This window comes from Panthera tigris, chromosome D1 (genome assembly GCF_018350195.1).
Source record: "Panthera tigris isolate Pti1 chromosome D1, P.tigris_Pti1_mat1.1, whole genome shotgun sequence".
Lineage (NCBI taxonomy): Eukaryota > Metazoa > Chordata > Mammalia > Carnivora > Felidae > Panthera > Panthera tigris.
Window position 1 is genome coordinate 102,123,437 of NC_056669.1, and position 25,432 is coordinate 102,148,868.

General features: G+C 43.4%; 1 protein-coding gene across 2 annotated transcripts; it reads right to left on the bottom strand.

Moving 5' to 3' along the window:
• Positions 1-1,387: 1,387 nt before the first annotated feature.
• On the bottom strand, positions 1,388-24,433 carry LOC102964284 (olfactory receptor 9I1-like). 2 transcript variants are annotated; one of them, XM_042958410.1, is made up of 4 exons: positions 24,361-24,433; positions 15,528-15,816; positions 10,196-10,335; positions 1,388-2,596 (listed from the first exon to the last, which is right to left on the bottom strand). In XM_042958410.1, the coding sequence occupies exon 4, from the start codon at positions 2,510-2,512 to the stop codon at positions 1,388-1,390; it is 1,125 nt and encodes a 374-aa protein (XP_042814344.1). In that variant the 5' UTR covers positions 2,513-2,596; positions 10,196-10,335; positions 15,528-15,816; positions 24,361-24,433. The 2 variants fall into 2 exon arrangements, with proteins under 2 accessions (XP_042814344.1, XP_007092699.3); XM_007092637.3 differs by lacking the exon at positions 10,196-10,335.
• Between the last annotated feature and the right edge of the window lie 999 nt (positions 24,434-25,432).

Consider the following 25,432-nt stretch of genomic DNA (forward strand, 5'->3'; position numbering starts at 1 on the left):
AGGCGCCCCTTACCTCATTTAATTTTTACAATATGCTCTTGAATTAGGAGTTGTTACATTTGTTTTAGACCTGAGGAAAATTAAGATCTGAGAAATGAAGCCCTTTATGGTACATTTCACAGTGAATTAGTGGGAGAATCGGGATTCAGATACAAGCCTGAGTCTGAAAGCTGTGCCTTGTCTCCTGCTGTATATGCTGAACAAAGAGACTTTAAGCAAAGGTCCAAAGGGACTATGAGAAAGCGTTCTCTTAACTGCAAAATAGGAATCTTCTATTCAGCCCTGTCTTTCTTATTTGCTTTACGGAGTTTCCATGAGGCTCAAATGAGACCATGCACGTGCCATAAAAATCCGTTCAAAAGTAATTATTGAGAGCTCATTTGGTCCGGACTCTGGGTTTGGGGTGAGTTCCCTAAGGAGCAAAGCAGAATTTGCCCTGAAGGGTTTTTGTGGTCTCTTTAACTAAATAGAGGATTTAGTTATTCCCCCTCTTACTAAACCTTCTGCCAGCGAAGATAATGTGTGGTTTAATGTTTTCCTTATACCTGTCTTTGTTCTCTAACATTGCTGTTCCTGGAAATGGGAGGCTTGCTACAAGGCAGGCAATGGGAATAGAGAGGAGAAGCAATGCGTCGTGTCCCGCAGAAACCAGCGAGTTGGCCTTTGAGGAGCCAAAGGTAAGGTGGCTTTAGTTCATCTTGGAGATGTCAGAGTAACCTTACACAGCAGGAACAGCAAAGCCAGTGGGATGTGATCAGGTGGAAAGGCAGCTTGCAAATTCCATTGTTGTGGCATGAGCAAGAAGGAAAGTGACCAGAGACTAGAATGGTGAGGAGAAAGGCCTGTTTCTCAAACACTCCCTTCCCTTGGCCACTTAGAGACTCAGATTTGTCTTATATAGCACTCCCTGCTTGCTGAGGTGATCAGTCACTCATCTATTAAAAGAAGACAAAAGACTATTTAGCATTGATCGCTAGAATCCCCAGATAGAATCTTTGACATAGAAAAAGGCTGTATTAATGGGAGGAAAAAAATGAGAAGGAAAGGATGGGAAAGCCAAGGACAGCTGCAAAGACTTGGGGTGAGATGAGATAAACTCAAGGCCCCCTGGACCCCTGACATTCTGTAAGTGAAGATATCAGGCAGTATTATAAGACTGTTGTATGCTAAGGAATGGGCTGGAGGTGCGAGATGGGGAGAAGAAGAAAGCACCATGGGGTTGCTGGAAATGAATTTTACCATATTTGCAGTTTTTCTTGTGTGCCTGCTGACACCCATCTACCTTCTCTCTATTTGTGGGGCTAAGTTGCATAGAGTGCTGGTGCCTGTTAGGATATATTGATATGGGAAGAAAATGGACCAGGACGTAAGGTCCTATCACTCATATCTACACACTCAGGGATACCTGGAGTCTACCAGTGACCTTTCTGAAGGCTGCTTTCACATCCTTGTTTCTTAGGCTGTAGATCAGAGGGTTTAGCATGGGGATGACCACAGTGTAGAAGACAGACACGACCTTGTCTTCCTCCAGGGACTTGCCCGAGCCACTCCGCTGATACATGAAGATGAGGGTCCCAAAGAAAAGGGCCACAGCGGTGAGGTGGGAGGCACATGTGCAGAAAGTCTTGGCTTTGCCACCTCGAGACTTCACCTTCAGAATGGCCTTGATGATGAGCAGGTAGGATATCAGAATGACCAAAGCATTGGCTAAGATCACAAAGTTGCCGAAGAAGACAATGACAATCTCAGTGTTTGTTGTGTCATTGCAGGCGAGCTTCAGCAGGGGCGGGAGGTCACAGAAGAAGAAGTTGATCTGATTGTGGTCACAGAAGGAGAGGGTGAAGGTGCATGTGGTACGCACAATGGACCCTAACATCCCACAGACATAGGCTTCCACCACCAAACTCCAGCAAATTCTAGGATTCATGGCTACAGTGTAGAGCAGTGGGTTGCTAACAGCAGCATAGCGGTCATAGGCCATCACTGCCAGCAGGAAACACTCTGTGCCTGCACAGAAGGTGAAGAAAAAGAACTGGGTAGCACACTGGCCATAGGAGATGACCATCTTACCTGTGGCCAGTGTGGCCAGGATCTGAGGAGTGATGACCGAGGCATAGCAGGCATCCAGCAGGGCGAGGTGGCTCAGGAAGAAGTACATGGGCATGTGGAGTTGGACATCCACTTGGATCAGAATGATCATCCCCACATTCCCCAGAAGGGTGACGATATAGAAAATGAGAAACGTCAGGAAGAGGGGGATCTCCAACATGTGGTAGTCAGTAAAGCCCATGAGAATGAACTCTGTTACCATAGTAAGATTATTCGCGTCCATGGATTCAATATAGACAATTGATCTGAGGGTGAGAATGAACAACAACAACAACAACAACAACAACATCCCAGAATTGAAGGACAGATTCTTTCTATGGTAGAAGTTAGCTTTATATTTCTGGGCCAACATATAGAGCTTGTTTTTGGGAAATCCTGTACGTGGCCGAGTCTCCGTGGGCATCTATGTTTCTTCCACGTTTTTTGGAGCTGAGCCCTGAGCTGGTGTTTCTGATTCAAATTAATTTGGGTTTGTATTTGGAAATTCCTGTGAAGACAAGAGACACAGAGATTCAGATTTGGAAAGAACCTGGTCAGCAAGTGTCCTAATCCCCATGGGATGCTGAAGTGTCCTGTACTACGTACCTTCTGCTTGGTCATCTAGCTACTGTATGAACCTCCATCTGTGGACAGTTCTACCCGTTAATGCTCATTTTGGATCTGTTTCCTCTCTCTCTTCGTCTTCAACATATTGGTTTTAGTTTTCCCCCTTCCAGACACGCACAGCAAATTTAATTCCTTCTTCTCATAAAAGAATTTCAGAAGTTGGAGGACGACGAATCTGCTCTTCATGTTGAGTATTCCCTCATGTTACCCACCGATGTGCTTTCTTTTCTTGTGACGTAATTATTCAGCATGTATTCAAAAACTACTTAGTCAGATGGTATTAAAAGATGCAGTTTAAGGGTACAAACTTGGAACTGGCAGATACGAGTTCTGGAGATCTAATGTACAGCAGAGTGACTATAGTCAACAACATTGTATTGTAGACATCGAATTATAGCCAACAATATTGTGTTACAAACTTCAAAGTTGCTAAGAGACTGGTTCTTACTTGTTCCCACCACAAAAGAACACTTGATCATTATGGGAAGTGACGGAATGTTAGCCAACACTATGATCATATCGCAGCTTATAAATGAATCAAACCACACACTTTACACCTGAAGCTTGCACAATGTTATATGTCAATTATATCTCAGTAATAACAAAAAAAAATAACAGTCTTTCTCTTTAATCTTTACCATTGAAAAATTTTTTAATGTTTATATTTGAGAGAGAGACAGAGTGTAAGTGGGGGAGGGTCAGAGAGGGAGAGAGAGAGACACAGACTCTGAAGTGGGCTCCAGGCTCTGAGCTGTCAGCACAGAGCCTGACGTGGGGCTTGAACTCATGAACAGTGAGATCAGGCCTGAGCTGAACTCGGATGCTCCACCAACTGAGCCATTCAGGTGCTCCTTTACTATTTTACCTAATGTATTTATCACTTATTTTTTTAAGTTTACTTATTTATTTTTATTTTAAGCAATCTTTACACCCAATGTGGGGCTTGAACTCACAACCCTGAGATCATGAGTCTCATGCTCTTCTGCCTGAGCCAGCCAGGTACCCCTAGTCTTTACCATTTTAATCTTGGGAGCCTCCTCCAGCTTGAATCAGAGGTCATTAGTGAAAGAGAGACACTGGCACATCATATAAAACATGGTCTCCTGAAGCTGTTCCCCACACCTGACTCCAGCAGCTAGGTCTGGAGATGAGTTAGCGTCTTTGGAAGGCTTTCTTGTACAGTCAATTTCAACGGTTGTCACCTCTAGGACAGACACTAACTAGCTGAGTAACCTTTAAAATTCACTTTCCCTCCTTGGACTTTACTTTCAATTCTGCAAAATGGCGGGGCTAGGCTATTTGATCATTGAAGTTTTTACATCTCTCACAAATCATGATGCGTATGTCTAGGTATATGGGTTAAATGAGGTTTTTGGAAGGATTTTCCTATTATAACCTGCATACTCCTTAGCTACAAACTACTGAGTAAATAAAATACGCAGGCACTATTTCAAGTGATTTGTAGTTACTTACGGGATGTTAAGTCTGAAATTGAGTAATCATACTTGCCAGTTCCAGATAAATCATCATTATTGATCAAGGCAAGGCTCTTTTTCACTTTATTATTTTTCTCTCCTTCTCTCTCCATCCCCAATCCTTCTCCTGCTCCTCACAGGTACGCAATCTAGTGTATGCAAAATATATATCCTCCTACACTTCGTCCTTTCATATTGATTTAAAAATATGTGTATCTTTAAAAAAGACAGTGATTTTGGTGCGGTTTAAATTTTGTATACATGATCTTGTGCTGTAAGTCCTGTTTTGTTTTTTTCCCCATATGCACTATGTTTTTGTGATTTGTCCATGTCATATAGGTAAGCTTAGTTTTTTATTTCTGATTTTGCTATGGTCTCCTTGGTATGCTTACAGCACATTTACTTAACCATTCTGCTAAAGATGGTGAGGCTTTGTAAAAATCATCTTATTGTATCCTGGAAACAGCCCTTCGAGGGTTGTTGTCTTATTTATTTTTTAATTTTTTTTTTTTTTTTACTAGTAAGGAATTTGAACTTCTGGGAGATGAATTTGTTTAAGGTGACCTAGTTTAATAAGCTGGGTTCTGAATGATAGTGGTTTGATAGCAAATTCTGTGCTCTTTGCTATGAATTTGTTTTGCTGCTTTCCCATACTTAACTGCATTTTTATGATTGATGAAACGAAAAGAATCTCTCTGCAGTTCTTTAGATAATCAGATCCTTCCTGCAAAGCTCAGCTAATTTCAACATCTTTCTCAATCTCTAATTCTGAAATCATCATACACCGTTTTCTGTCCATCTTGTGGTGAGGTCCTGGGGTTCCCTTTGATTCGGAGATAAGACTGTTCAATGCACATGACTGGAGAGTAGGTGGCCCAGGTCACTGGGTTACAGCTGCAGCCACTCTGGGTTTGTGCCACATGCGTTAGGGTCCACCTCATACTTCGACTCTAATCCTTTCAGCAGCCCTGACAGTTGGGTACAGCCTTGGCTATTTTATGGATGAGCAAAGCGAGGCTCAGAGATGTTAAGGAGGTTACCCAACTTGCCAGACATCTAGGAAGAAACAGAAGCAACATTTGAATCTGGGACTCTCTACCTCCAAATTCTGTGGTCTTTGCTTCACATCATGCTGTCCCCTTAGGGGAGCAAATTACTTTTTCTACAGACCCAAGTCTCAACTGTTAAAATCATAGCATTTCTGAGATTATTAGGCAAATACTCAACTTACATGGGGAAAGGGGACTAAGTTTGACTTTGGAGTTTTTTGGTGGTTCATGGCTTTTCTTTCTTTTTGGGTAAAGGCAGACTTAGCTGGGCCATATCCCTCCTTTGGTATGTTCTTGAAGAAACTGCTTAACCAATTATAATCCCAATTTGCTCAATGACAAAATAGGAAATAAATAATGGGTTTTTGAAAAGTTAGAATGGGGGCGCCTGGGTGGTTCAGTTGGTTGAGTGTCCAACTTTGGCTCAGGTCATGATCTCATGGCTTGTGAGTTCAAGCCCCGCATCAGGCTCTGTGCTGACAGCTCAGAGCCTGGAGGCTGCTTCAGATTCTGTATCTCCCTCTTTCTCTCTGCCCCTCTCCCACTCGTTCTGTCTCTCTCTCAAAAATAAATAAAAACATTAAATTTTTTTTTAAAAGTTAGAATGGATTTTTTCCCTAATGTGGTAGAATTTGCTTTTTTTCTAGAAATGCAATTTCCAGAATACTTCCCAGAAGGAAGAATTTCAGAACCAGCTGGTCACACCCAGTTTTGTGTGATCTTGTTTAAGAAGGGGGTTGGGGCACCAGCAGCTTGGATTGGGCTCAGAGGAGAGGATGGCAACAAACTCCCTGAACCCAGAACAGCTTCCAGGAGGGAAAGCCAAGGTTTACGGCCAACAGACATTTTAGGAAGGCTTAGGGACACTTATGGGTTGACATTATTACTTGTGATACATTTTGATTATAATATGTAACACAGATGAATATGAGATCTCTGGAGGGGATGGGGAGAGAGAGACGATCTTACCCAGGAGGAAGCCTTCAGAAAGGACCTGGGTCTTAAATCTTGTGCTTACTTTCACTTGGAACCTTCTCCCTAACTCTTGTTTCTCCTTCTTGCTGAGGTTGTGTCCACCTGGGACAGTGAAGGAGCTCCACAAATTAACTTTCCTCACCTTGTTGGGATTGGTCTAAAGATATTATTGTCAATATTTATGAGTTCTTGCCCTGAGTCAGGAAGCACGCTGAGCACCGTGAGGGGTTTATTTCATTCCAATCTGATGGCATTAGAAGAGAAAATATTTGTTTTTATTTTATAGTAGAGGAAACTGAGGTTTACAGACATTAAATATTTTGCCTGTGGTTTCACAGCTGGAAAAAGAAGATGTTTGTTTATATATATATATATATATATATATATTTTTTTTTTTATGTTTATTTTTGAGAGCGAGAGAGAGAGAAACAGCAGAGAGGGGCAGAGAGATTGGGAGACACAGAATCCGAAGCAGGCTCCAGGCTCCGAGCTGTCAGCACAGAGCTTGACACGGGGCCCCAACTCATGAACTGTGAGATCATGATCTGAGTCGATGCTTAACTGACTGAGTGACCCAGAGGCCCCAAAGATATTTAGATCTTAACCCTTGTCTCCTCGAGCCCAGAATTGGGGTGCTCTTCCTAATCTTGGTATCCATTTATTGAGCAACTTCTCTGTGCTGATCAGGATGTTAAACATCCTGTATACATTATCTCATATAATCCTCACAATGACCCATAAAACAGGCAATATTTTGTCCTGGAGGAAATTAAATGTGAAGAGGTAAGTAACTTGTCCAAGGTCACTCAACTAGTCAGTGAAAAAGCCCAGATTTTTTTTTTTTTAAATAATCTCTATACAACATGGGCCTCTAACTCACAACCCCAGATCAAGAGTCTCATGCTATACCAAATTTGCCAGCTAGGCCCTCCCTAAAAGCCCAGATTCTAACCCAGGTCTATCTTATTCCAAAGCCAAAGCTCTAGTATGTAAGATGAATCCCTCCTCCAGAGTAATCACAGGGAAGTGTAGTGATTTACAGTGAAGTCATGGATCTAAGCTCTGCAGTCTAGTCCCCCATCCCTGCCCCATGAAACTGTTTATATATTTTTTTTAAGTTTTTATTTAAATTCCAGTTAGTTAACATACAGTATAATATGATTTTCAGGTGTATAATGTAGTCATTCCATACTTCCAGACAAAATACGCGGTGTTCCTCACAAGTGCATTCCTTAACCTCTCTGACCTATTTCACCCATCCCTCCACCCTCCTCCCCTCTGGTAACCATCAGTCTGTACTCCATAGTTAAGAGTTTATTTCTTGGTTTGCCTCTCTTTTTTCTTCCCTATGATAAATAAGATGTGGTGTATATATACATATATATATATATATATATATATATTTTTTTTTTTTTTTTTTTAAGGAGAGAGAGAGACAGAACACAAGTGGGGGAGGGACAGAGAGAGACAGAGACACAGAATCCAAAGCAGGCTCCGGGCTCCCAGCTGCCAGCACAGAGCCCGATGCAGGGCTTGAACTCACAAACCGAAAGATCATGACCTGAGCCGAAGTTGGACACTTAACCGACTGAGCCACCCAGGCGCCCCATATATATATCTTATTTATACGTATGTGGTCATATACTACACACACACACACACACACACACACACACACATATATATATGCCTATATATATATATGCATATTACTCAGCCGTGAAAAAGAATGAAATCTTGCCATTTTCAATGACGTGGATGGAGCTAGAGAGTATTATGTTAAGTAAAATAAGTCAGTCAGAGAAAGACAAATATGATATGCTTTCACGCTTAGGCGGAATATATTTTCTAAAATTTACCTAGTGAGGGGAGGCTGGGTGGCTCTGTAGGTTAAGTGTCCAGCTCCTTTCTTTTTTTAATGTTTATTTATTTTTGAGAGAGAGGGAGAAAGAGAGAGAGAGAGAGAGAGAGTGTAAGTGGGGTAGGAGCAGAGAGAGAGGGAGACACAGCTCTGAGCTGTCAGCACAGAGCCTGACACAGGGCTCGAACCCACGAGTGGTGAGATCATGACCTGAGCCAAAGTCGGATGCTTAACCGACTAAGCCACCCAGGTGCCCTGGTTAAGTGTCCAACTCTTGATTTCAGCTCAAGTCATGATCTTGTGGTTTGTGAGTTCAAGCTCCACATCGGGCTCTGTGCTGACAGCGCAGAGCCTGCTTGGGATTCTCTCTTTCCTCCCTCTCTCTCTGCCCCCTCCCCTGCTTGTGATCTCTCTCTCTCTCTCAAAATAAATAAATAAACTTAAAAAAAAAATAAAACTTATTTAGTGATGCACAAACCCAAAGAGATTACAGCTATGGGTTTCTAAAAAAAAAAAAAAAAAAAAAAAGACTCAATCTTACTTGTGTCTTTCACACCAGATCTGAAATCCCAGTCTGGACATGGTCCCATTAGATGGCGGGTTTGGGTGACAGTGGGCGGATTCTTTGACCAGTTTCACCTTCTCTAGCTTGTGTGCACCTTACGTCCAGGCTAGTGTCCTCACAACATCACCGAGGTCACAATTATATCTTAGTTACCTGGTGGGATAATCCAGTTGGATTCATCTGCGGTTTGGAACCAAATCGATCTGGTTCCTTTAAGCATTTTGTAGAGAGCAGCTGGGATTGCTCAAACAGATGAATGTAGCTGGCAGATTCTAGGTTTCTCCTTACCAAGCAAACCAGCGAGATATTTAAAATGCTTTTGGGGGATGGTTTTGTGGGAGGGATGTAGTGTGCACAGAGGCTGTCCCCGAATCACGTGTCGGTAACTGGGACAGCCTCGGGACTCCCAGGAAGAGCCAGCCTTGTGAGGGACAGCCCACTGCGGCAGGGGCTCATTATCTCGTCCTCTCCACACGGCGCAGAGGGTAAAGACAAATCTTGTGGGATTTCATGGCAACTCCTGACTCGTGTTAGTCTCAAAGCTCATTTGCAGTTCCTGTAGGGAACGAAGCTGGTTCCTCTTTGCCACTGCCCCTCGGTGTCCTGCTGTCGCAGTCAGTGGTAGTGCCCGGATTGGAACTCTGAGGAGTCCTGGCCAAGTTCCCTGTATACCGCACCCCTCCCCCCCCCGCCCCTTAGACCTTATGTCGAGTCCCATCTCAGGGGGTGGAAACTGGCTGTGTGGCCTGTTCACAATTTCATTAGGAAGATTGGGTTATTGGTTCTGGAAGGAATGAGGCTAGTGTGGTCCAAACATGCTGCTCTTGAATCTATACCATGAGTGGCTTGTTAGGTCATCTTCCTTAAAGGTCCATTCCAGAGTTTCGGTGGGCAGCTTTCTCTGGCTATTCCAGCTCTCCTCTCTTCCCTGTTCTCTGAAACCCACTCTCCATGTGTTAGAACCACACACCTTTGCCCTTAATTTTGGTCATTCCTTGGTGACTAGTCTTACTGCCCAGTAGGTTCCCGAAGAATCCATCTTGCTTCCCCCAATTAACGTGTGTTCTGCTTCAGTAGAATCACTCCCCTGCCGTATATGCTTTCATCTACTCATTAATGTAGGATCAAAACTCTTGCAGCAGGGTCTCAGAGAGGCCATGTGCCGCATTCACTCTGAAAGAATACGCCAGGGATAAAACTTCTTGGTAATTAGCAAGCATTCAGCCTAGCTGGGGTGGTTCTTGCCATTGTGGATGATGAATGGAACAAGAATCCAGAGAAGGAAGGTGGCCACAGATCAGGACTTCTGGCAGCACAGGGAATGCTATCTTCCAATGAGTTTCCAATTACAGTATTTATTATCATTTCTTGTAATTAAATACCTATTGAAAGAACTATGTGGTAGGAGTATGTGAACTGCATTTCCTGTAGAAGAGAGAGTGACCATGGGGACAAGATAGAGAAAAAGGAGGGGGAATATGCCAGCAATGATAATATTCCATTAAACATCCCCTGGGGATCTTGGGGAGGTGGGTGATTATATAGTATTTATTACCTTCTTCCCTTGGCGACAGGTTGGAAAGATCTGGAGTGCTTTGATGTATTACACAATTATTATTGTTGTTGTTCTTGTTAATATCAAACCTAGGACTTTTGTTTCCGCTTTTGGAAAAAGATACGTCTTAGGTTGGGTTCCTTAAAAAAAAAAAAGATGAAATGGGTACCAGGGTGGCTCAGTTGGGTAAAGCCTCTGACTTTGACTCAGGTCATGATCTCACAGTTCGTGAGTTCAAGCTCCGCATTGGGCTCTGGGCTGACAGCTCAGAGCCTGGAGCCTGCTTCGGATTCTGTGTCTCCCTTTCTCTCTGCCCCTCCCCTGCTTGTGCTCTGTTTCTCTCTTTCTCACTCTGAAAAATAAATAAACATTAATAAAATTTAAAAAAAAGATGGGAGACAGGGGTTTGGGGGCCAGTGTTTGTTTCACTGAGGGAGCAATCACAGAAGGAACCTGTAAGGGAATCAAGGAAGCAGAAACTAGCTGAGCAAAGATACAGTTTCAGTTGGAGTCTAGTCTGATCGCTTCTCTGGAGTATGAATTACACCCTGGGCTCAGCTCTGCCTCCAGGCAAGTGATTTGGCCTTCTGCAGCCCATATCAACCCTTCACGGACCATGGGATGCCTCACACAATGTTACATTAGTTTGGTGTACAACATAGTGATTCATATAGCCGTATTCCAACACCATTTACTGTATTTCCTATGCCATACAAGTAAACCTTCTTAAGATTCCACATATAAGTAATATCATACAATATTTGTCTTTCTATGACTTACCTCACTTAGCACAATACCCTCAATGTCCATCCATGTGGTCGCAAACAGCAGGATTTCCTTTATTCTTATGGCTAAATAATATTCCATGGTGTGTATGCCATAATTCTTTGCCTCCCCATAATCCATATTCCACATAGAATTCAGAGAAACTGTTTAATACCTACATCAGGTTCTAAAATTCCCCTATTAAAGCCCTCCTTTGATTTCTCATTGCACTTCAGAAAAAAAAAAACCCCAATTTCTTACTTTGGTCTGTGAGATCATTATAGGATCTGCCCTCTGTGTACCTCCCCTGGTCATCTCCTACTGTCCTCTGTCTATTCCTTGAGAGGCCAGCTTATCCCTGCCTCAGGGCCTTTGCTCCTGCTGTTCCCTCTGTCTGAAATGCTTTTCAAACAAGATGTTCCTGTGTGTTCTTTTTATGCAGGTCCTAGTGTAAATGTCATGTCAGAGACCATTTCTGACTTCAAGAGTCCCCTTTCTCTGCCACTACCCGAGACGGTTCCTATCACATCATCTTACTGTATTTGTTTATAATATTACTTTCTGCTATTTCTCTGTCTATTAGAATGTAAGCTCCATGAAGCCAGGAATTTAATCTCTTTTGTTCACTACTGTATGGCCAGCATCTAGAACAGTTCCTGACATATACTAGCTGCTCAAATATTTGTCAAACTGATGAAAGGAAGAATCGTCAACTTTTCTATCATTCAGTTAGAAAAGTCAAACACCTTATTAAACAAAAGGGCAAGGGGCTCCTGGGTGGCTATCAATTAAGTGGCTGACTCTCGATTTCAGCTCAGGTCATGCCCTCACGGTTTGTGAGATCGAGCCCCACTTTGGACTCTGTGCTGACAGCGTGGAACCTGCTTGGGATTCTCTCTCTCTTCTCCTCTCTCTCTCTCTCTCAAAATAAATAAATAAACATTTTAAAAAAAAGAAAAGAAAATGGGCAAAGTATATGAGCACGAAATTGGCGAAAGAAGAAATAAGTATCTAAACATATGAAAAATGTTTAACATCACCATAAATTAAAAAATTACAATTTATGTCGCGGTGAGCTATCTTTTGCTTTCATAATCACAAAATGTTTAAAAGAAGATCATCACACCTGTATTAGTGAGGTGCTGGGAAACAGTTTCCCTCATACACTGTGGAGTGCTGGGGTGCACCTTACAGTCAGTTTCATTGATTTGTATAAAGACCCTTACCAATGAAAATGCCTTTCTCCCCCTAATTCTGCTTTTAGGAAGTTACCCTACAGAAATCATCATTACTATCTACAAAGGTCTGTGGTCATGTTACTGTTATTTTATAACAAAAAAAAAATTGAAAATATCAAAGGGACCAAAAGCATTTAGGTGCATAGGATATTTTGGATGTGAGAAGCCAGGGTTCAAATGCAAGCATCTTGCAATTCTCGCTTTTGTTGGAAGGGTTCCATGGGGTGGGGTTGAGAAGGGCCACTGGTCTACATGGCAAGCCAAGGAATTTCCCCAACTCAGACCCCCACAGAGGCTCAGGGATGTAAAATGTCCTCGACTGGCCCGGGTTGGGGTGGACCTGTCCGGAACTTGCCCTAAGGGAATAATGGGTCTTCCTGGTGGGCAGGGCAGCGTCACTGGTGGTGGGTGTTGGCATTGGACATACAAAGTAGCAGAAGGGAGGGCATAGACATCCAGCTGTGTTGGTGGAGGAGGGTGGGAGGTTGGAGTGATTTGAGAGGTAGCACTTTGGGGCAGAAGCCAATTCACTGTGGTGCTGCCTCATGTCCTGTGACCAGGCTGGGTGTGCAAAATGATGGCTCAGCACTAGGGCATCTCTGTGGAATGGGTGGGGATTCTAGAAAATATTGAGGTGGGGGGAGTATGAATCAAATGTACCTCATATGACTACCAGGGTAGAAAATGCTCAGGATATCATGCCAAGTGGACAGCAGTGTTGGGGACATAAATTTTCTCCATGAGAGGATAAGAAATACCATATATCTTTAAAAATATATATATGCACAGAAAATTTTACTTATATTGAAATTCCAAAATAACAAACTAACAACGATAAGAGTTCAGCAAGGTTATCGAGTGAGAGGACCTGCCTAAATGATTATCAATAGCCTTCTCTACATGAGCCGTGATCAATAAAACAATGCAAGGGGAGCCTACGAGAGGGAACTGAGGAAGGAGTGGAATGAATGGAAGGGAGATGTCATGTCTCGAGGATGGAATGGGCTTAGCATTGGAGGTACATGTGTAGAGCCTGTGTAGAGCGACAAGAAATACCACAGTCTTTATTAAGGTTTCTAAAATGCATCAATGTGTTTCACTTCCTTTTCTGTCAAGGTTAAGGCTATTAAAATGTTCTATAAAATATATAATATATGTCCATTCCCCATGGGGTGTCTCCTCTACCCAAGGGTTTTGAGGACTTTTGCATTCAAGAAAATTTGGGGATGTCTTTTGCCTTCAAGGTTATCATGACTACCTTTGAGATCGTTCAAGTGCATATGTTTACATCAGACAAGGGCAATATCACCACCTTTGTGGCAAATTTGGGCGTTAGCTCTTCTCTTGCTGTGGTTGCCTAAACTTTTTGGGTATCGACACTCAGGGAATGGGGTTCAATGGCCCCAACACCATGAGCTGCCCAACGACAGACCTCACGACTTTCCACAGTGTTGTTGTGGACCACAGGTCCCTCCCACCTGAGTGACTTCATAACAGTTACATTTTCTCTGGTTAACTCACCTCGGTGAACAGTATAGAAATAATGTGCCAGCCAAAATCCTGATTCTTAAAACTACATATAAATTTCTATAGAAAAAATTCTGGAAGGATATTAATAATACCACACCCTGTTCTGTGTGTTTTATATGTATCACCCGGAACCTGGATGTCCATCCCCCGGGGTGGGTTTAGAGAAGTGACATAACCCACTTAAATTCCCAACCCAGAGGAGGATTTGAATCCACACAGTCTATACCAGAACTTATGTGCTAAATAAATACACTCTAGTATTTCCCCCTCTAACTGTTAACAATCCCTATTGGAGTGGTATGATAATAGGGATTCCATTTCTTCACTTTATACTCTTTTCACATTGCCCGAATTTTCTGTCCTAGATAGTGGTATATCAGGGAGTTCAGAACGGTGTTTAGGAGCAAGGTGCATGGAGCCGGCCTCCCCTGGTTCTGATCCCAGCTTGCCGCTTACTACCTGTGTGACCACGGGTGGTTACTTCACCTCTGCCTCCTCACCGGTAGAGTAGAACGATAATGGCGTCTACCTCAGTGGGTTGTTGTGGGGAGTAGATGAGTTACCCTAGGTAAAGCTAGAGTGGCGTGCTGGGCATGGCTCCAAATCCTCCTTGTATAGATTATTAATGTTAAGGCAATGAGTCTGCAGGCTGCTGGGCCATCACATAATCCCTTATCTCATTTGAGCTCCCACAATGATACTGGTCCGAAAGGGTCATTCTAAGGACAACTCCTCAGAGAACAGAATGTAGCCGCATCTCCCCTCCAGCCCCCACATGAGATTACATTGTGGTTGGGGGCTCCAGAGAGGACAAAGTTTGAATGGGGAAGAATTGAGAAAGCTCACTTTGCAGGGGCCCTTCGCTGAAGGCTTCTCACCTCTGGGGATCAGAGAAGCCTAATCAGCAGCGTAGGGCCTGATTAGAGAACCCCCATGAGTGACATACCCCCCTGCCCTGGTCTAATTCCCTTCCTGGAATGCCCAGAATGGGGCAGAGAGGCAGGCACTTATTAATAGGTGTAACTGTGGATGCTGGGGCTTGAGAGCTGTAGGTGTGGGAGATGTTTATTCCTCTGGTCCCTGAAAGCCCCACTTAGACACCACATTCTGTTCCTGCCCAGCCCAGTCTTCTGGATCGGTCCTGCTGGAGGTGAGTGTGGCAATGGCAGAGGGGAGAAAATGAACCGCAGTTCAGATTCCAAGTATACTTGACAACTTGAATCTTAGTTTTCTCTCATATAAAATGGGTTTATCTCTTTTGTCTTTAGAGAGTAGGGCCAAAGCTGGTACTTGTTGGGGAGCCCAATGTGCTGGGTTCGCTTCCCCCTTGCAGTGATATAAGACCCTTGGCCTTTGGGGCCACAGTCCCCTCATCTATAACACGGGGTGGATGATGCCTTTTGTATCTGCTTTGTTTGTTTTCAGAATGAGAAAGGACAGGGTAGGTGGGACCATGTGGAAAACTAAGGTAGCTATTTAAATTTTTGTTTTAATGTTCACTCATTTCTGAGAGAGAGAGAGAGAGAGAGAGAGAGAGAGAGAGAGAGACAGAGTGTGAGCAGGGGAGGGGCAGAGAGAAAGAGAGAGAGAGAGAGAGAGAGAGAGACACCAAATCTGAAGCAGGCTTCAGGCTCTGAGCTGTCATCACAGAGCCTGATGCAGGACTCAAACCCATGAACCATGAGATCATGACCTGAGCCGAAGTGGGTCACTTAACTGACTGAGCCGCCCACACGCCCCAAGGTGGCCATTTAAATATAAAGGTTTCTATTAAGAAAAGGGGAAGAGCAAACACCTACCTTGTTGAATCTCTAAGAAACTTGTAACTCTGGCAGGTATTTGGAATGCCATGGTACTGGCATTACAGAAAGAGCTGGAAGCTATAAGTAGGCTCTAAAATAGATCGGTCTCCTTTGTGGGGGAGTAATTTCCCCATCACTGTGATCTGTCGGGAAGGGTCACCGTTAGCTCAAAGATCAGTCATCAGCGATGCTCCAGAGAGGCTTTCTGTTGTGGGTGGGAGCTAAATCCAGGTTTCTGCAGCTGGAGTCCATGCAGCTACTTTCTGAGGGTCCTGGGCTGAGCTTCCTTAAGGCAAGAGAACTGAGATCACTCATTTAGGACTTTGGGAGAGGATCTAAGGAGGTTAGGGGGGTGGAAGAGCCCCATCCAGAGCTAAAGAGACCTGATGCTCATGCTCATACTTTGCAGGGCTGGCTCTGTCTAGTTGTCCCTATCATCAAAATCTCCTCCAAGTGCTGATGCATAGGGACACATGTACCCCAGTGTTTATAGCAGCACTTTCAACAATGGCCAAATTATGGAAAGAGCCTAAAGGTCCATCAACTGATGAATGGATAAAGAAGATGTGGGACGTATATACAATGGAATACTACTTGGCAATGAGAAAGAATGAAATCTGGCCATTTGTAGCAATGTGGATGGAACTGGAGGGTATTATGCTAAGTGAAATGAGTCAGGCAGAGAAAGACAGATACCATATGTTTTCACTCATATGTGGATCTTCAGAAACTTAACAGAAGACCATGAGGGAGGGGAAGGGGGAAAAAGTTACAGAGAGGGAGGGAGGCAAACCACAAGAGACTCTTAAAGGACTGAGAACAAACTAAGGGTAGATGGGGGTGGGGGATAGGGAAAGTGGGTGGTGGGCAGGGAGGAGGGCACCAGTTGGGATGAGCACTGGGTGTTGTATGGAAACAAATTTGACGATAAATGATATTTAAAAAAACCCATATGAAGGGAATAAAAAATTGTAGAAGTAAACAAAACAAAACAAAACAAAACAAAAAACCTCCTCTAGACCCCACTCAATTCCCTGTAAAGGAAGGCTGTCCATCTGACGTCATGACTCTCCCAGAAGTGGGGAACTTGAGTAGTTCTGGGCACCTGGGAGTTTGCTTCTAGGCAAGACACATGTCCTCTCGGGGCCTCTCTGTCCTCCTCTCTGCTTACCCCGTCTGAAGGCAGCAGGACAAAACCATGACCTTTCAGTTCTAAGATGCTTCCGTACTCTCAGTCCAGGAGGCACATGGGTCAGAGCAGGCATTGGTGAAGGCGAAGTACAAGAGATTTTGAGGTCAGTATTTGGATAGACTTGATATGGCATTCTAGATGTTTCTTTGTCAGCTCACAATGTGAGGGAGAACCTCAAGATTTCCACTTTTCAGGTCTTTCTCCCCACGCCTGCCATCCGAATCACCACGACTACCATGATGAAGGACTCGGTGGTGTGACGGGAAGGGTTCTGGGTCCCAGTTCTGGCTTTTCTTTCCAGCTAGGTGACTTCCGGACAAGTCAGTTGACCTCTCTGAGTCTCACTTTCCTCCTCTGAACATGGGTTGTGTGAGGATCAGATGACATCATGGGTGCACAATGTCTAAAACGAGGGGTCATGAAAGTCTTTGGGGAGGGGGGATCCACACCTTCCAGAGTAGGCAACAGAATCGGTCTTTGCTGAACACACAATCTGCCTTCTCATTTCACCCTACAACCCTCCTGTGACTTAGGTCGTCTCATATCCGTCTTCTAGATGAAAGGGCTGAGGCCCAGAGAACTTAGGCGCCTGGCTGGGGCTTGACTCCGCAGTGCCGGGACCTCGAAGCATCTTCGCTCCATGGCAACATGCTGGTTCTGCTTCCTGCTGTTCTCAGTGAGGCTTGCTGGAGAATCATTTCCTATGTCTTTCTGGGTTTCAATCCAACTGGAAAATGACCAACTAAAGTTTTTTTTTTTTTTTTTTTTTTTTTTTTTTTTTTTCCCCAAACAAGTTCCCGAGGACTCTATTTTCACCTCTAGGTTGAGCCGCTCCGTTACCTGAACACAGACAGAGTGTGGGTGGAAGGAACCTCTGTGTTTTTCACCATTTAAACATTCCGAAGACCCAAGTCCACGCTGACACTTTGAGTAGCAGTCAAAGTATCTTGGACCTCATTCCTTTATTCCTTTTTCCCCTTCAGGTCATCGCAAGCAGATGATACCGGTTCTATTATAGTGGCAGAGGGAGGATACCCGTCGTCTATGTCTGTGTAGTTCTATATATTCATCCCTACGTCCCCAGTGTCCACAATAGTGCCTGGCACAGAGTATAAAGGCAGATCCTTTAAAAATCCTTGTTGCATACTTCCAGCTGAGAGCAATGGCTATCGAACTTGAGGCACCTACACCGCCTTTGTATCTCACCATTTTTAAATAACTTTAAACCTGCCTGGGAAGATCTAAGCGCATTAGTTGTGCTGAGCTATATAAATACTCCTCGGGTCCACGGCGGTGTCTTTTCCACAGCATGTGATATTATGAAGTGGGTGTCTGGGCACTTAAAACAATCCCGTCCAAGGGCAAATTTTTTACTTTTAAAATCATCTACCAATACATCTTCTTGTTTGATTCATAGTGGCCTCTTGGTTCTTAGGCCAGTGTTTCTCTGCTCTAAAATGATACGCTGAAGTCTGTGGGGCTTTCTCTCTTCTGAAACCCCTGTTAGTTTTCTGAGGCTCAGTTTGGGGGAGCATTGATCATCTCAAAGAGCAAGTGATCTTTTTTTTTTTTTCTTTCTATAATTTATTTATTTTTTTATAGTTTACATCCAAGCTAGCTAGCACATGGTGCAACAATGATTTCAGAAGTAGATTCCTTAAGCCTCCACCCACCCAGCCCATCCCCCCTCCCCCAACCTCTCCAGCAACCCTCTGTTTGTTCTCTATACTTAAGAGTCTCTTATGTTTTGTCCTCCTCCCTGCTTTCATATTCTTTTTGAAGAGCAGGCGATCTTGAGGACTTTCTCCTTTAGCTTTGGAATGTGTGAGAGCTACACGTCTTAGGTGTGTTTACCATGAGCTGTGGGTCTTGAGCAGATGTGACTGATGTGGAGGAAAGATAACCTGGACTTCCAGAGGTCCACCAAGAGAGGCCTGTCTGGGAGCAGAGTATTTCTGTGTCGGATCAGTGATTAGATAACAGACCGCCGAGAGTGCGAAATACCAATGTTGCTCAATACCGTGGGGTGTGGTGGGTTCCTGATGGCATTAAGGATTTATTTTCTTCCTGTGCATCCTTGAAAGCCAGCAATCTCAACTATTTTACGCCTTCAAAAACAGGAAACTGCTGCTTCAGTGATCTGTTCACATTTCCCCAGCAACTTAGTTTATCTAGATCGCCTGGGACCAAATATTTCCCTCTGAGGCCACACTGAGGCCCCCTGTAGGTCTTCTCCCTGCCTGGAGATTTCGTGGAGCTGCTATTTGCTTTCCCTAAACTTAATCATTAGGAAGCCAACGGGCTCTTCTATCTAGAATTATTAATCATTTTGAATTGGTTCAGGAATTTAGACAATGTATCCCAAGGCAAGGTGGACTTGTGCTTGGAGAGATCAGGCTTTCTGAATAGCAGACACTCAGCATCTTTGGTTTTCTTTGAAATTGTCCTCTGCCCTTTGCCACGTGGGCCTACTTGATAGAAGAATCACATTCGGGTGTGTTTTGAGTTCAGGGACCCTCCATGCTGCTCACTGTCTCAAAACGGAGGGCCCGGCCATCTTGGATCTGGATTTATGAAGATTTCAGGAGCTGGCTACAGTAGCACAGACCTGGGGATCTTCCTGAGCTTTCCATTTCCTCCCTTGAGCATCTGCTTTTTTTTCATCATCCATAGATCAGTCTCATTAAGTTGAACCACTGTTTGTGCACTGTCTTTCCAGAACCCATTTGGCAAAGTCTTCTGGCGCTCTTGCTGGTCCAATGATGATAGGGCTACTTATTCCGATTGTGCTGGCATCTGGCAAACAGGCAATTTTGTTTCGTGTTTATTTATTCATCAATACTTCTTTCCGAAAGAGACTTGCAGTGGCTTATAAAAATGCGTGGCAGGCAGTCAGATACAATAAATTAAAAATGAGGGATGAGACTTGGGCAAAGTGCACGTCGGTAGATTATAATGAGGAGCCAGGAGCAAAGTTGGTTCACACGACTTTTGTCTTACCACTTTACGCTGTGTTAGAGGTGATGCTTCCTTGGTGCCCGCACACTCCTCATTAGAGTTTGATTCCGCTGGTGGCCCTGTGTGTCCTTCTGCCCTCTCATCCCCGCAGACAAGATGTAGCCAATAAAGGTGATACCACAGAAAGGGGGACATGTGCAGTGTCACTGACTCGGGATTGAAACAATTTTCCAAAATATTCATCTAACTTATGTTACTTTTCCTCCTGGCCCAGGCGTAGTAGGTAATTTAGGTAAGCTGCTAAAAAACTCTGGGCATAGAAATGGTGTCCCTTACATGATAACTCATTATGCCCATACGCATGAGCAAATAGTGGTTGGGGACACGCCTGGGAGACAGACAGATGTGGTTCAAATCTCGGTGTAGTGGTTCAGCTCAACCACATTAGGCCTCCCTCTGTTTTCCGGTCCATCAGTTGGGACAATGATGACATGTCCTGGGGTGGGGCATTGTGGGAAGTAAATGAGGCGGTTTATGTAAAGCACCTGAAACAGTATTCAGCACACAGTGGGGGCTTTCTGCCATTCGTCATATTATTATCAGTGTGTGCTCTTTCCATCTCTCACTGGACTTTTTAAATTTTTATTTTTATTTTTTATTTTTTAAAATTTGCATCCAAATGAGTTAGCATACAGTGCAACAATGATTTCAGGAGTAGATTCCTTGATGCCCCTTTACCTATTTAGCCCATCCTCCCGTCCCACACCCCCTCCAGAAACCCTCAGTTTGTTCTCCATATTTATGAGTCTCTTCTGTTTTGTCCCCCTCCCTGTTTTTATATTCTTTTTGCTTCCTTTCCCTTATGTTCATCTGTTTTGTCTCTTCAAGTCCTCATATGAGTGAAGCATATGATATTTGTCTTTCTCTGACTGACTAATTTTGCTCAGCGTATTGCCCTCTAGTTCCATCCACATAGTTGCAAATGGCAAGATTTCATTCTTCTTGATTGCTGAGTAATACTCCATTGTATAGATATCCCACATCTTCTTTATCCATTCATCCATCGATGGACATGTGGGCTCTTTCCATCCTTTGGCTATTGTGGATAGTGCTGCTATAAACATGGGGGTGCATGTGTCCCTTCGAAACAGCACCCCTGTATCCCATGGATAAATGCCTAGTAGTGCTATTGCTGGGTCATAGGGTAGTTCTATTTTTAGTTTTTTGAGGAACCTCCATACTGTTTTCCAGAGCGGCTCCACCAGATTGCATTCCCATCTCACTTTTAAGACTTTTAAGAGACTTTTAAGAGAAGTGAGACCATCACGTTCCAGAGGAGGACACAGCACTGAGATCCAGAGACGGGAAGGTAACGGCTCAGGCTTACACAGTGCATCGGTGGCAGAAACTGGACTTGAATTCAAGCTCTAGATGCAGTTCCCAGCCTTTCTGCTATAGATACTCTCTCGGGTTGATCCTACTCAACTGCCTCTCCCCAACCATGAACTTCTCCCTCCAAGGAAAATAGCTCCCGTCATCCAGGGGGGATCGATTAGGGTGGTGGCAGAATGAAGTGGGTCTCCTGACCTGTCCCTGCCCCCCCCCCCCGCCCCGCCCCCAGCTCAGGCTGCCCGAAACTGGACCACAGCCTGGCTCCTGGTGATGAGCCCTGCTGTCGGTTAGCAGAAGCACAATGAACTTGGAATCAGAAGTCCTGGTGCCATTTATTACCTGTGTGGCCTTGGGAAAGTTGGTTTAGTCACCTTGTGCCTCATTTTACTCAGCGATACGATGGGGGTGGTAAATGACGTTTCTGAACCACAGAACAACCCCAAATCATTTTTGTAACAGTCACATGTATTTAGTATTTACTCCATACTAGGAACAGTGCATGTGTTTCCCTGAATTATCCCTTTTACTTCTCAGAACACAGCAGTGCTGTGATTGTTATTGCATAGATGTTCAGGATGGGCTTCTCGAGGTCAAGTACCTTGCTCAAGGTCTCACAAATAGAAATGACTGAGTCTGAGTTGGGAATAAGCTCTGTCTTTAGGGCCCATTTTCTTAGCCACTATGCTGTACTTTTGGGATTGCAGACTTATTATTTTTTAAAGTTTTATTTATTTATTTTTAGAGAGACAGACAGTGCAAGTGGGAGGGGGCAGAGAGAGAGAGAGGGAGAGAGAGAATCCCAAGCAGGCTCCGCAATGTCAGAGCACAGCCCAGCGTGGGTCTGGAACTCATGAAACCGTGAGATCATGACCTGAGTCGAGACCAAGAGTCGGACGCTTAACCCACTGAGCCACCCAGGTGCCCCTCCAGTCTTATCTTTTAAATAAATTTTTGTTTATTTTTTTACTGAAGTATAATTAACATACAGTGTTATGTTAGTTCCAAATGTACAATATAATGATTCAACAATTCTATACATTACTCAGTGCTCATCACATTAAGTGTCATTACTCCCTTCCATTTCACCCATCTCCCCTTCACCTCCCTTCTGGTTTGTTCTCTGTATTTAAGAGTCTGTTTGGGGTTTTTTTTGGTCTCTTTTTTGTCTTTGTTTGTTCGTGTGTCTTATATCTTAATTTCAAATTCGGAATTCAAGAGTAAAATCACATGGGATTTGTGAAATCATATGGTATTTGTCTTTCTCTAACTTTTTTTACTCAGCATAATATACTCTAGGTCCATCTATGTTGTTGCAAATGGTAATCTTATTTTAAAAATATTTATTGAGAGAGAGAGAGAGAGGGAGCACAAGTGGGGGAGGGGCAGAGAGAGAGGGAAACACAGAATCTGAAGCAGGCTCCAGGCTCTGAGCTGTCAGCACAGAGCCCGACATGGGGTTTGAACCCACAAACCATGAAATCATGACCTGAGCCAAAGTCTGACACTTAACTGGCTGAGCCACCTAGGTGTCCCAAGACCTTATTTTTTAAATTAATTGTGTGTGTGTGTGTGTGTGTGTGTGTGTATATATGTATGTATATACGTATACACACACACACACACACACACATACACACACACACAGAATTAATTTAAAAAATAAGGTCTTATTTATATATATATGTATATATATACACACACACACATAATACACACACACACGTATATATATTATGTACATATACCATATCTTCTTTATTTATTCATCTATGGATGGACACCTGGGTTGCTTCCATATCTTGGCTATTGTAAATAATGCTGCCAGAAACATAGGGGTGTGTGTATCTTTTTGAATTAGTGTTTTCCTTTTTTGAGGGGTAAATACCCAGTAGTGGAATTAGTGGACCATATGGTAATTCCATTTGTAATTTTTTGAGGGCCTTCCATACTGGTTTTTTATGCAGCAATCACAGGCTGATCCTCGGGACTCTGATACCTCAGGAGCTCCTCTCCATATTAGGAAGTAGACACTTCTGAACAAAGCTGTCTTGAAAATGTCTCATAAGGACCTGAAAAACTCCATATTATTTTGTACTGGGAGTGAGGTTGTCCCATGGAGATGATTTGTTTCTCCATTTTCTACTCTTTGTGGATGAAAGTGTGCAAGTAAGTGTGAATAGTTAACTGATCCCTAGCATTTCTACTAAAATGCCACCTTTCCAATGAAACTTCTTTTTTTAAATGTTTATTTATTTATTTTTGAGAGAAAGAGAGAGAGAGAGAGAGAGAGAGGCAGAAGAGAGGCAGACAGAAAATCCCAAGCAGGCTCTGTGCTGTCAGCACAGAGACTGATGTGGGGCTCGAACTCAAGAACCATGAGATCATGACCTGAGCTGAAATCAAGAGTCAGATGCTTAACCGAACATGCCACCCAGGCACCCTGAAACTTCTTTTAAAAATGTTTATTTATTTATTCTGAGAGAGAGAATGAGTATGAGTGTGGGAGGGGCAGAGAGGGAGAGAGAAAGAGAGAGAGAAAATCCCAAGCAGACTTCACGCTCAGCGTGGAGCTCAACATGGGGCTCGATCTCACAAACTATGAGATCATGACCTGAGCCAAAATCAAAAGTCAGATGCTTAACCGACTGAGCCACCCAGGCGCCCCTCTAATGAACCTTCTAATGGTCCTGTTTAATACTCCCTTCTTTACTTTGACTCTCCCAATTCCCCACACGGTGCGTGTGTGTGTGTGTGTGTGTGTGTGTGTGTGTGTGTGTTTAATAGCACTTGTCATCATCTATCATGGTAGAAAATATACTTCTTTTTTTAAAAAATATATTGCATATGACTGGCTCTCTGCTAGAATGCTCTAGAAGGGCAAAGATCTTTGTCTGTGTTGTTCTGAGCAACCAGAAGAATGCTTGCCATTCTCAGTTCTCAGTAGATTCTCATGGAATAAATAAATGAGTATAGTCTGTCTCTCTCTCTCTGTTTTCCCCTTTGGTCAAGATGAGTTGGGTGAATTACTTTTAGAACACAGCAAATCATTGTTTTGGCTGAAGGTCAAGATTAGATTGGGCTGTAAGGGAAAAAAAAACCTCCTAAATAGTCACATTGTCAGGAATTCAGCAGGGGAAAAACACCAGATGCTGACCTTTATTTCATCCATAGATCAGCTTTTGTCAAACATTGATCAAAGTTTCATTTTCTTATTTATCTGAAATCCTATGAGATCTCTCTCAAATTCAGTTTTTATTTCAAGGATGGAAGGAAGACAAAAATAACTACCTTTGAAGTCTGCATTCAGTATTCCCATTACCCCAGATCATCTGCATCCAAAGGTACAGAGACAAGATTGTCCAATACTTGGCAAGAACTCTAACTGTATTAGAATTCTAAACCCAGTGTGATGCCTTTGTCTCTTAATGAGCTGGGCAGGCTAATTCTGGAATGGCTCGATTGAAGCATCTCATTGATTGATAATGATCTGGCATTTAAAAAAATGGGACAGGTCCTTTGGAATAAGAGGAGAATTTGGAAACCAGGCCATGCTGCTTGGCAGGAACAGAGAGGACAAAGCGACTTGGTGGGCAACAGGTGGCAGAGGTTCTAACAGACCTTGTTCTTCAAGGCTCGCTTCTTGCATCCTGTCCCGTTGTGTTCACGTGCACCTCAAAAACAACCACAAAAAGAGATACTGTTGATACTGAGACTCCAGGGGGCTGTGGACTGGGAGATAAGAAGATGCCAAAATGTCCACGAACCTAGGAGGGTGTTACTCTGCTATTGTAGAGTTTGGAAAAAATACTTCTAAGCGTGTGAGTCAGACCATGTGCTAGGAACGGTACATCAGTTATGTTCTTCACGACAGTAACCTTGGCATTGAAATGCCTATGACACCAACAAGAAGACTGATATTCAGATACATGCATGAACTTGCCCAAGGTCTCGAGGGATTTGAACCTAGGTCTGATTTCAAAGCCCATGTACTTAGTACTATACCACTAGGATTTCCCCAACAAAGTGGTGCTTTCTAGCTCTGTTGTGAAGCTGATGAGGGTTTCCAATTTGGAACCTGTCAGAAGTTTGGAAAGGTCTAAGGAACTGAGTTCTAGCTCCAGCTTTGCCTGTCTGCTGTGAAATAACGAACTGGTCACTTCACCTCTTTGGCCCTCATATTCTTCTCTCAAAAGTGGGAGGCACAATATATGCTTCGAAGGATTTCCAAAATATCAAATGAAGTAAAGTTTGCAAAAAATGTAAAGTGCTTTACAAACCTAAAAAAACATGACCGTTGCTGAGAGTGATCAAATCGATCACCTTAGTTTGTCTTTAATGAGATTTTATTTTTTTTATTTCA

Excerpts from the sequence above, each read along its gene's own strand:
- LOC102964284 (XM_007092637.3), bottom strand. The coding sequence starts at position 2,512 with ATGCCCACGGAGACTCGGCCACGTACAGGATTTCCCAAAAACAAGCTC.